We start from the raw sequence: 13891 nt of genomic DNA, 5'->3' as shown, positions 1-13891 counted from the left end.
TCTTAATGTCTTCCCTAAAAAAGAAAATGAACTTCAATCGCACATAACTTTAAAACCTCCATCCAATTTGTCCCTAGAATTTAGTTTGTACGTTTCAAAATCAATTTGATCATTACTAAACTCTTTGAAAAAATATGGCAGCAAGCAACAAAAGCACATCTCGAGGCGAATTAAATTAAAGAATGCTATATAACAATAATACAATTACACGCGAGTTAAAAGAATTTATATAGTCTAGTCTATTCTAGTATGTCATTATATGTCAATGTACTAATGCATTCAAACATTAAAATCAAAGTAACGAATCAAATTCGGTCTAATACAAGCAAGTTTTAATTCAAAAAAAATCAAAAATAGAAAATAACATTTTAATAAATGTATCGTTGTTAGTTACATATCTTTTTTTACATTTTTCAAGTATGTCTGTGGTTTTCATCTATATCACATGTTGCTATATATTGGTATATATTATGTCACTAAAAGTACTTGTGTATATTTTGTTTAGTTAATGATGATACTAATTGCAGTATTCACATTTCCTGTTATTAATTTGTACGCGTTAAATAGTTAAATCAAGAGAAAGAAAACACTTTATCAATGTTATGATTTCTCTTTATTCTATACGGTATTCTATAACAAAACAACAAGATGTATGTGATTGTAGTTTTAAACCAATGATATTCCATTAATAATAAGAATAATAATAATAATGTATTTCTTTTATTTTATATTTTAAACGTATATTATTTTTTGTCTTTTTTTGCTTTAACATTTACATATACAGCTTGATTATCGTCTTTCTTCTGTAAATCTTGGTATGTGTGGTTATCCTCTTTATCTGTCTCTCCAGTGTAAGTCATATACGCCTGCTGCTAAAAAAATACAACAGTAAAGTAAGATGAATTACAATCATGCAAACCTTTATTGTGTTTTGGTTACAATGATGATAATGATCAAAGTGAAAGCGAATAATTAAGGTTGAAGTATAGCATCCTTACCCCTGATTGGTTGTCATTTGTTGATGTCGGTGCCTTTAAAATAAAACATCAAAAAGTAAATTGAATACATTTTCCATTAATTGTGACGGTATTTCACTAAACCTTCGACTATTTTTTTCTACTTTCTGAATTATAATTCACCTGCGATTTTGACTTCTCTATTTTTCTGATAATAAAAACCACAATCAAACAGATAATGAATCCAATGAGCACACCAACAAACGTCATTCCAACAACAAGACCAGTTGAATTACACACGCCCTCACCACTCTTTGGAACTTCTGTGTACGCAAGATTCAGGAGAATCAGAGTTACCAAGTGATTGTGACATAACAAATATACAAAGGTCATATTTTTTATTCACAAAATTATAGGGCCTAAAAATGGAAAACTATTAGTGCAATGCAAACAAATGAAACGTACGTGTAGTTGACCTACTGGATGTAGAAGAAGTTGTTCTCAATGCTAAGGAAATAGAAAGTATATGATTATGTTATTTAAACATAGTCAGTGCAACTATTGGTTTTAAATATTATTTGTGCTATATTGTAAAAAGGCCTATTACAACTAAACTGTGTAACTGTTACCGCATAATACATATTGTTGGAATATTCTGTATAATTATGATTGACTCTTAATTTGGTTCCATATAATATACCTATGATATCAATAAAATAATGATATTATTGTATCATTAGTTATAACAGCGTTATTGCAACCAACCTACTGAGAGTATAAGAGGATTACTCGGTTTTCCTTCATCTCCACTGTAAGCAGCATTCCCTGCTACACACCGATAACTTCCGTCGTCCATTTCATCTACTTTATTAATTATTAATGTTGAATTAGAAGACGGATATTTGTCTGTATCAGAAATATCTAGCGTAGCATCATTCTTTGTCCATCTGACAGTAATTGATTTTGGTTCACCGATAAGTTGAGTACATGTAAATGTCGCGGTGTCATTTATCATGACAGATAATGTGTCCGACTTCAAAATGGGGGTTTCCAGATCTGTATTGACAAAATCAATTGTCTTTATATTAAAATGATGATTGCCTATTTTTAAATGACTTAAATCTACAGTATACCATTCGTGGATTTATTACATACTTACATTGAACAGTAAGATTTCCGTTGTTTTCCCAAGAAACAGTAGTTGAATCAACAATTCTACACCTAAAGTATCCATCATCAGACAACACTGAGGTTGCAATGGTGAGAGTAGCTGTACCAGTTTGTGTGGTATCAACTGTATATCTACCATTAGAATGTGACACTGCAGTATTAACAAGAAGGTTTTCGTCTGAATTGCTATTGTACCATTGAGCAGAAAGAAAGGTTCTTGAACCAGTGAGTGTGTAATCACAGGTGATAATAGCATCTTCACCTAATTTAACAGTAGCATCTTGCACATTGACAACATGAGTTTGACCATTTATAACTATATACACAAAATGAATGAGTATTCATGTATTTGTATAAAACAAATCAATTAATACAAACAATACAATACAATAAAAATTGGTTACTACGCCGTCAAACTCCATAGCCATTTCAGTCTTGAAACCATAGTAGGGTCCTACTAATAAACATGCATGACAATTGATTACGCCAATTATATTCTAAGTTTCTACTTACAGTCGCTTTGGAAAATCAGAAAAATGAGTGCACACTCACATATCGCCATTACTTCTGTTAAGATCATGCCTAAACAATCTGAAAATCCCAAATGATACATTCACTCTTGTCTCTCAGTATATACTATACAGGACACTGATCGCTTGTATTGTCAGAATGCGAATTGAATTAAATGTTTTGTTTATTTCCTCCATAATGTATGGTGGCCCAATGTTTAGATTAATTTTTTGTGAATAAAAATATTTCCTATATTTCTAAAGAACTGTCTTTTTACAAACACAAAGTTGAAAAAAAAATCACATTTCATATTGACATATCCGTCTTCATCTCCACAAATCTAAAGCAGGAATCTTAAATACGACGCAGTTGGCCTATACAGCAAAACTATTCCACTATTGTATATAATGTATATTGAAATAATGATTGTTCCTGTTATTGTTATGAGTGTGGATTCATACTTTGATATTATGTCTACTTCCTCCATACAGTATCGTCCATGTCAAATATCGATTGAGTACCTTACCGTTTTTATTAGTGACAATTAATTTGCTAAATAATAAAAAGTAGTTTGACAAGTTATGTATTAAGTATATTAACAAAAATAAACCAACCTGTAACGATACTTGCTTGTAATGTCTAATGAGCGTGAAGACTAAAGAGTGTGTAGCACTTTTGTAAGAAAATGAAAGCTACATAGAGTGAGGTAGAGGGCGTCAGGCGTCATTAGGCTACATTTGAACGAAAGACGATGAAATTCGTTTCAAAATAATTTTGAACGAATGCAGTTATGAAAAATGGCAACGAGCAACCAAACAAAGCAATCGAATCAAGAAATTAAATTAAAGAACACTCCTCTAATAATATGAACTTAAACGCATATTGGTGTATGAAATCCTTATTTTTCTATTCAACGATTCAACTACAAGCAAATTTTAATTCCAGTACGAAAAAAATGACCAAGACATAGAATTCGCATAATTAATGTATCTTGTTATTTACACTATGGTTTTCATCTTTACATCACACATTGCTATATACCATTGGTAGGCAATGGCACTAAGTAAAGTGTATGGTTTTTTATAACTAATTGCAGAATTAACACTTTTTCTTGTTATTTTAAATTAATTAATTAATTGATCAGTTTTACCCATAAATGATTGAGTTATATTATTAAAATCAACAATTTACAAACTATGATTTTTCATTAACAATTAAAGATGCATTATTTGTTGTCCCTCTTTGCTTTAACATTTACATATACAGCTTGATTATCGTCTTTCTTCTGTAAATCTTGGTATGTGTGGTTGGTTTCTTTATCTGTCTCTCCAGTATAAGTCATATACTCCTGCTGCTAAAAATAAATAAAAAAGAATGAAAAACGTGTAAAACCTTTATTGATATATTGGTGACAATAGTAATAATAAATGATGATGATGATGATGATGATGATGATGATGACGAGTGAAAGTGACGTATAGCATCCTTACCCCTGATTGGTTGGTGTTTTTCGATGTAGGTACCTTCAAAATAAACCATCATATTTAATGTTAAAATAGTTTCTATTACTTAAGTATGCGGTATTTCATTCACACTTTGGTCTATTTAAGTCTACACTTTTGCTTTCAGAATTATACTTTACCTGTTCATGTGACTTCCTTATTTTGCTGATGATAAAACCCACAAGCAAACAGAGAATGAATCCAATGAGCACACCAACAAACGTCATTCCAACAACAAAATCAGTTGAATTACACACGCCCTCACTCTTTGGAACTTCTGTACTTAAAACTGAACAATTATCAGTACTGTGTCAGTGTTTTCATAATTGTATGAAATTAACCCTTTTATAATATTAAAGTGTAAGTGATACATATGCAGAGCGTAAGCAGTACAGATCCAGGGAACCTTTGTATATACCGTAGTTTCTTTTTTTTTTTCTGATTTATACTAATTGTCGTTGTTGCTTTTAAGACACACCGATGCTCATATCGATTTGTCCCATTTTCATGCTTGTCTATTTTGGAACCAAACCCGGATTGTATTTATTTTCATTCATTTATTTTTATTCTTTTCGTTGAAACCCGGAAATTTACAATTTTATAATAAAAATCAACGTACTTATAGTTGACTAAAGCCTGGTTTCCATAAAATCGCTACACCGTTTCCATTGAAATCGCTACACGCGCAAATGTCACCGACGCGCATCGGGGAGGTCTCCCCAATTCATCGCTGACAAATCGGCAAAGTTCAACCATGTTCAACTTTGCCGATTTTGTCGGCGATGAGTCGTATACGCGTGTACCAAAGAATATTTAGCGCTCGCGTACTAGATCCCCGATAAATTATAGCGTTTCCATAGAATCGCTACGCTCTGTCGGCGACAGCAGTCGGCGACACGGTGTAGCGATTTTATGGAAACCAGGCTTTACTGGATATAGAAATACTCGTAAATTCTAAATAAATAAAAAAGCATTATTATCGAAACGTATCAAGCGTTCATATCAAAACACCTGCATAATAATAAGAAAAAACAAACAACTAAAGCGTTCCATTTTTGTTGTGTTAGCTCACCAGTGCTATCCATATCAGTGTAGAAACAAAAGAAAAATTATTTGTGGTAGAGAAAACACGATCCAAAAGAATGAAATGTCTGTTTATATATAGTATGTATTCATTGTATCAATTAACAGTTATGAAACTATTTGATTCCAATCGTACCAACCTAATGTGATGAGGGTAACAGTGTTACTAAGTTTTCTTTCTGTTCCACTGTAAGCAGCATTCTCTGCTCTACACTGATAAACTCCCTCATCTGTTTCATCAACGTCATTAATTGTTAATGTTGCATCAGAAGACGGATACTTTTGTGTATCAGACACATCAAGTGTGACGTCATCTTTGATCCATGTGATGCTAATTGGTGTTGGGAATCCGTCAGGTTTAGTACATTCAAATGTTGCTGCTTCATCATCGTTAGACATTAGCTTCAAACCTGGGTTGTCAATATCTGTTCATGGAAAACTTACATAACAATTTTTAAAATACTCATGTATTACCACAAACACAACTTTATTTTTATGATAAATTTGATAATAATTTGTGATTAATTGTTTCAATTGCTACACAATACTATTTATCGACAAGTACAATATTGTATGTCTAAACATTCAAGACAAAACATTTTCAAATAATTATTTTTTTCAACAACATTGATAAGTCTAAGCTTTTAATACAGTACTGTATAAGTATATTTCTAAGCATCATCATCTCGCTTTGAAATTCTGATAAAAATTTATTATAATTTGAAGAAATGTGCAAATTACAAATATTCATCATAATTTACTTTATACTCACAATTAACTGACAAATGAAATCAATAACAAAATACACTACTTGTTTAAAATAAGTTAACACAAAACAATTACTGTAGCTTGTATGTCCAAATGTTCTTACATTAAACATAAACAAATTATAATGTCTAAAATACAGTATCATCCTCACACTTATTTATTGTATTTGAAGAAATAATTGCATATTCATAAAATTCTACTATACTGTACTCACAATTGACTGCGAGTTCTGCAAAGTTTTCACCAGGATTTGCAAGATTGGTGCTAACAGCACAACGGTAGTTGCTTGCATCACCTCGTTCAACATCAGTTATTATAAGATTATTATTGGACAAACTGTAACGACCATTGGATGTTAATCCTGGAGAAATAACAAGAGCACTTCCTTCTTGTTTACCATTCTCATCAGCTTTTGTCCAAGCCAGTTGAACCAATGAATCTCCTGACAGAAATGATGGAGTACACACCATTGTTACATTGTCAAACTCTCTCGCTGTACCAGCATCCACTGACACTTGTGTTTGGGCACTTGTATCTGAAACTACAATACGCTACGTTACTTGCTTTTGAAATATAACATTGTGCTGCAAAGTGTTAAAATCAGAAAGACGAAAAAAACAAAATACAATTCTAGTGAATGTGCATTCTCTCTATTATCGTTTTCTGTTCTGGTTTCACAAACCAAACTATGTGGTCCGGCAGGATAACAAATCGACACACCCGCGCAAACACAGACAACGGGAATTTAATTTTAAATTATTAGTTTTTTATTTAATTGTCGACTTAAGTTTGAACCACCTCTATAATACGGAAATAACATTAAACGCATGATTGTATTATTTGTATTTCAAATAATGACGGAAATGTAGGCCTACTTATGTATACTAGATGGTTCTCGAATACACAGTAATTTCAGCGTAACAAAACTGGCGATTTCAAATGTACGTACCACAGGACTACAATACATTGTCGTTTACAGAAACGAATAAATAGACACGATGATTTATGTAGTCAACTAAAATTAGCACCCTGGGAATTACTTCCGAAGGAGAAACAAAATGAGTCCAAATTTGGACTCACTTAAAGAAACCCAATTTGTGTTTTGTATGTAACATTAGGGTTGAGGGACGGGAAAGCGGATAGGTACAAAGAGGAACAATTTTTAAATATATTCTTTATCCACTCAGTAACGAAATATTTTGTTCATGTTTTATAGGCCTATAAATAATATACCTCTAAATACAGTAAAACATTTGCGATTTAATACTTTGTTAAAACTGTCACTGTCATAATCGATTGAAATATTAAAGTACATGTCACGATACACCACTACGACGTTTATATTATTGGTAATTATTAATTAATACAAACGTTGAGAAGGAACTGTCAGTATAAAGTTTATTTGTATATAATAATGTGTTTATATATCTAACAGAAGTAGAGCATAACCACAATCTCAGTAATAAAGTTTATTTGTATATATTTTTATATTACATCTAACAGTACGAACATTCAAAGTAAGAAATGTTCGATTCAAATGAGGACCAAAACTAGTTAATAGGTATTTACAGTATTGTCAAAGTATTGCAAGTTTATTCTCAAAGGGCCCATATATTTACCTACCGTATGTGTTAAACCAAGAGCTCACAAATTTACCTACTTGTGTTAAACCAAACTCATGTTCAGACCTACGGAATTATGCTTTCGTATCACAGCCACGGTCATATTTTAATGAGCATCGTAAGAGCAAAGTGTTCAGATTCACTGCAACGAAGTTGCGTTACAAACGGATATGATGTCACTCGCTGGCGATTGACCAAACTCTAACGCACGCATAGACCTACCTTCGTTGTTATTAAAAGTATTAGTGGTTGGTTTAGGAGTTACAGGCCTAGACCGAACACTTGTGCTCGGCATTATCGATTGGTTGTCGGGCATACCAACCAGCCGATCATTTTGGGGTTTGGGTTTATATTTGGTCTATGACCTAAAATATCATATGGCAGAAAAATGTTCAAATCCCGTACTTGCACCGGCTCCAGATTTATTTACTCGGTCTTTCGCCGCTTTATACGACGACCCCTTCAATTTTGTTTGGGATATTAAATCCTTCTTTATGAGGATGGCCCATCTTCTCGTGTCCGCCATCTCGTTGAACACAGACATTTTGTTGCCGGTGCTTTTACGCCAGTTTTTCACTTCCAACCGATCTCTGAACTCAGGGCTTCCCCACAATGAAATAAGGTATTTTACTTTATCGCCAATGCGCACGCTTCGATGACATTTTAAATTAATTAATATAATTATATTAATAATAATAATACTGTTATAGTGTAACAACAAAAGGTATGATTTTTTTGCACGTTCACCGATCACAACAAATGGATCAGCTTGGCTGCCCCGATCATTTCTCCTATCCTGTGTAGGATCTTTAAATTATCTCTTGATCAGGGTAGAGTTCCTTTGGATTGGAAGCTAGCCAATGTCGTTCCGATATTCAAATCTGGTAACAGAAACGAAATATCGAATTATAGACCTATTTCACTTTGTTCAGTCGTGGGTAAAGTACTTGAGCGCTTTGTGGCAGATTATCTCCTCCAACACTTGCAGCGTAATGGTTTTATTAGCCCTGTTCAACATGGATTTTATCCAGGCCACTCATGTGTTACTCAAGCTACTTCTTTATACCATGAATGGGCTAAAACCCTTGATATTGCCAATCCTCTTATTGATGCTATTTTTCTGGACTGGAAAAAGGCGTTTGATCGCGTCAGCCACTCTAAGCTTCTTCATAAACTCCATGATTTCGGAGTGTGCGGGCACATGCTAGGCTGGATAGATTCAGTCACCGTCCATAGCCATTTCAGTCTTATAGTCTATGTTAAAATAATAGTAGGACCATACTAATAACATGCATGACATTTAAGTTTCTACTTACAGTCGCTTTGGAAAATCAGAAAAATTAGTGCACATTCACATATCACCATTACTTCTGTTAAGAACGCTTGCACTGATCTTGGAAAACACAGCGCTTTGAAACCTTTGTCTCTTGCGCTTTATAAATGTTATTTATTATTATTATTTATTAAGAAGGACATGCTGGTCACGCCTAAAAATCTGAAAATCCAAAATGATACTTTCACTCTTGTCTCTCAGGACACTGATGGATCTGAATGCCAATTGATTTACATTTGTGTTTACTTCCTCCATGATGCTGTACGGAGGCCCAATGTTTAGATGACTTTTTGTGAACAAGCATATTTTCAATATTTGTAAAGTACTGTCTTCTTACGAAATAATGCGCCCTCTATTTGCCGAGGAATTTGAAGCTTCAAACAGATTGAAATGTTCCATTCATCGCAAATCAATACATTTGTATAAACGTATAATTATATTAAATATATCCAAATAGTATTTTTTTAAAAAGGTCGACCTTTCTTCAACATTATGATGCTGTACTCGAGCTGATCAATTATCGTAGAAGGAGATAGTATTATTGTGTGCGGGTATTTTTCAAGATGGACATCCATAACACAATGTATACCACGGAAAACACCCCTATTTGGGGCAAATCGTTGAACCTAAATTCTTTTTAATTGTCAATAACTAATTATCTAACTCAATTTAATTTGTAAGCAGGGTTAAATCAGGTGGCTAAAATCAGTACCGAAAGTACGAACCAACTTTATATACCATCGAGTAGAAATTCTAGAAGTACGGGCGATTTACCGAATTTTTCCCTTACATAAAATAATTTATATATAGATAATGAAGAGTGAAAATTAGTATTGAAAGTTGTATGGTATCCTTACCCCTAATTTGTTGCTGTTTGTTGATGTAGATACCTTTAAAATAAAACATCAACAAGAACTTAATGTAAATACATTTCATTACTTGTGCAGTGTACCGTAGTTCATGTAACCTTTGAGCATTTTACTATTTTTGTGTAATTCTACTTTATGAATCAGAATATACTTTACCTTTGACTTCTTTGTTTTTTATTTATTGTTACTTTTGCTGATAATAAAACCCACAGGAAACAAATAATGAATCCAATGAGCACACCAACAAACGTCATTCCAACAAGACCAGTTGAATGCATATACGCCCGCACTCGTTAATAGATAAGGATCAGTGTTTTCATGTGTTTTACAATAATGTATAATGTTGACAAACATACAAAGGTCATATTTTACTTTTTAAGCACACATGCAGATCATGTGGGCTTACAAGATGTTGTCGTCAATGATAAAAAAATAGAAAAGAACAAGCAATATTAGTAAAACACGTCATGCGTTCATTACAAAAGCTATTTATATTACTAAAACAAACTAAATAAAAAACCTTATCGTTTCCCACCAATGCAAAAGTTTAGAATTCATTTTCCTTTCTTTTTCCCAAACATTTTCCCCAACTTCCTGTTTTCGTTGTGTAAATTCATTACTACATAGCATAATAGGAATATTAACCATAAAGGACCATATTACGACAGGTAATTGGTTATAGAAAGTTTATTTTCCTACCAACTTATTGACAGTGTAGCAGTATTAAGTTTCACATCTGTTCCACTGTAAGTAGCATTATCTGCTCTACACTGATAAACTCCTTAATCTGCATCATCAACGTCATTAATTGTTAATTTGGACTTTACGAAACACGACGGTTAGGAGACGACGAATATAATCAAATTTTCGCTATCTAAAGCGTAAAATCATACACAGTCAACAAAGCCGTTAGTTAAGCACCCTTGCTCGAATACGACGACCGACAGTATCTCAAGTCTGACGTCATCTTTGATCCATGTGGTGGTAATTGATGTTGGCAATCCATCAGGTTCAGTACATTTAAATGTTGCGGTTTCATCGTTGACAGACATTAGGTTAAAAACTGGTTCATCAAGATCTGTGTATGGAAAGTTTACATTTACCAATTTTAAAATATTTTTCAAATATTAGACCTAAATGTAATATATATCCGTAAATGTATGACACATAACTAGCTGTATTTTTATGATATTTTATGACAGCCACATTCGCTCTTTTTGTACTTTGTCCTGAACTTAATTTGTATTTTTTACTCACAGTGCACCCCAACCAGATAATTAATTGGCATTTGATTTTATATTTTATATTTTTAAGCATCATCTCACTTTGAAAGTCAATAAGTGTAAATTCTGTATAAAATGCATCATCTACTACTCACAATTGGCAGTGAGTGCTGCAAAGGTTTCACCATCATTTCCTAAATTAGTATTAACAGCGCAACGATAGTTATTATTATCTCTTTCAACATTAATTATTATCAGACTATTATTGGACAAGCTGTATCGACCATTGGTTGGTTTTAGAAATCACAAGAGGACTTCTTAATTCTTGTTGACCACTATCATCACCTGTCGACTAAGCCAGTAAGCAATGAATCTCCTGTCAGAAATGTAGGAGTACACATCATTGTTACATTGGCTGTTGCAGCATTCACTGTCACTGGTGTTTGACCACTTCTATCTGCAACTAAAATAAAAAATCCGAAAAAATAGGGATTTACGATTGCGTCCTTTTGTGAATCTTTTTTAAATATTTGTACTTACAACAACAACAGCACTATCGCACTTGTACATTTTGCTTTCGTTGCAGTTCTATAGAATATGGAAATCTTTTCCGCTTTATTAGGTGGTGACTACACTTTTATTGTCTCGCACTCTACGGTATTGTATACTGTTGTTGTTGTTGTTCCTGTCGTTGTTATGATTGAGATGAATTGCCGTTCATTGTTGTATTATATTATTTTTACTTCCTTCATAATTATAGTGTAATGTACTTGCGTCCAAATCAAGATGATCAAATTAATCTTTTCAATTAGTTACCGTTATTTAAAGACATGGTGTTAGGCCTTATTTATACAGTACGTTCAAACAGTTCAAACTCAAACTGGTATTTCTAAAATGTCTTCCTTAAAAACAGAAATGAACCTCAATTGCACCCAAACCCGGTCCAATTTGTCCCTAGAATTAATTTGTTTCCGTTTAAAGATCAATTTGAACATTATTCAACTCTTTGAAAAACCATGGCAGCAAGCAACATCTTGAAGGCAAATTAAATTAAAATTGGTGTTAAAATTATTGATTGTCAAGTTTATTTTCCTTCAATGCTGGAATAATTATATGTCAATGTACTAGTAATGCATTCAAACATTGAATTTAAAGTAACAAATCAAAGTTGGTCTAATACAAGCAAGTTTTAATTCCAACAAATCAAAACAAGAAATACAATTCTAATAAATTTATCGTTGTTTTTACATTTTTCAAGTATGTCTATGGTTTTCATCTTTACATCAAATGTTGTTACATCACATTGGCATATACAATGTCACTATAAGTACTTGTGTATATTTTGTTTAGTTAATGATGATACAAATCACAGCATTCAAATTTCTTTGTTTTTAATTTGTACGCGTTATAGAGATCAAGAGAAAGAAAACACTTTCTCAATGTTTTGATTTCTCTTTATTTTTATAATAAAATCAACAAGAGGTATGTAATTGTAGTTTAAAACCAATGATATTCCTTTAATATTAATAATAATAATATATTTATTTACTTTCATTTTAAACATGTATTTTATTTGTTGTCCTTTTTAGCTTTAACATTTACATACACAGCTTGATTATCATCTTTCTTCTGTAAATCTTCTGTGGTTTGTTTCTTTATATGTCTCACCAGTATAAGTCACATACGCCTGCTGCTAAAAAAAAAATAAAGAAGAATGAAAATCGTGTAAACCTTTATTGATATATTGGTAACAATAGTAATAATAATAAATGATGAATGTTGATGTAACATCCACACTCCTGATTGGTTGGTTTTTTTCGATGTAGGTACCTTCAAAATAAAACATCATATTTAATGTTAAAATAGTTTCCATTACTTAAGTTGCGGTATTTCATTAAACTATTTGTCATTTTAAGGCTACACTTTTTATTTTGGTTCTACTGTCTGAATTATACTTTACCTGTGCATGTGACTTACTTATTTTGCTGATGATAAAAACCACAATCAAACATATAATGAATCCAATGAGCACACCAACAAACGTCATTCCAACAACAAGACCAGTTGAATTACAATCATTCTCTCTCTTTGGAACTTCTTCTTTACTTAAAACTGAACAAATAAAACAGAAGGATTAGTGTTTCCATGTGTTTTAAACATGTTTACAATAATGTAATGTTGAATATACAAAGGACATCATTATTGTCCCTTTTAAGCAGTGATACAGATCATGGGGATGGAGGGGGATATCCCTTTCCATTTCTATCATTTTTTCTTTTCGCAAAAGCAAAAACCTGGAAATTTACAATACAATGCAAACAAACAGAACCTACGTGTAGTTGACTTACTGAATATAAAAGATGTTGTCGTTAATGCTAAAAGAATAGAGAAACAAGCAATATTAGTAAAACACGTCATATCACAAAAAGCCTTTTATAATTAAAAAAAAAAAATAAGAAACCTTATCGTATCGCACCAATGTAAAAGTTCAGTATTAAAACATTTCCCTTCTTTTTCCCAAACATTTCCCCCAACTTCCAGTTTTTGTTGTGTAGCTGCAGTGCTTTAGATTCATTACTACATAGCATAATAGGACCAATTAATTATGACAGGCAATTTAGTCCTTACAGAAAATATCAATAAAATATAATATTTTTGTATCAACATTTAAAATGTTTATTTTCCAACCAACCTATCGACAGTGTGGCAGTATTACTAAGTTTTCCTTCTTCTCCACTATAAGCACCATTCTCTGCACTACACTTATACACTCCTGCATCCGTTTCATTTACATTATTAATCTTCAATGTTGCATCAGAAGGCGGACACTTTTGCATGTCAGAAATATCAAGTGT

General features: G+C 32.4%; 1 protein-coding gene across 1 annotated transcript; it reads right to left on the bottom strand.

Moving 5' to 3' along the window:
* Positions 1-617: 617 nt before the first annotated feature.
* Positions 618-1349, bottom strand: LOC140057091 (uncharacterized). Its single transcript, XM_072102629.1, has 3 exons — positions 1140-1349; positions 999-1031; positions 618-872 (listed from the first exon to the last, which is right to left on the bottom strand). The coding sequence occupies exons 1-3, from the start codon at positions 1347-1349 to the stop codon at positions 744-746; spliced, it is 372 nt and encodes a 123-aa protein (XP_071958730.1). The 3' UTR covers positions 618-743.
* Positions 1350-13891: the final 12542 nt, after the last annotated feature.

This window comes from Antedon mediterranea, chromosome 8 (assembly GCF_964355755.1).
Source record: "Antedon mediterranea chromosome 8, ecAntMedi1.1, whole genome shotgun sequence".
Taxonomy (NCBI): Eukaryota; Metazoa; Echinodermata; class Crinoidea; order Comatulida; family Antedonidae; genus Antedon; species Antedon mediterranea.
This window is presented reverse-complemented; position numbering and strand designations above follow the sequence as displayed.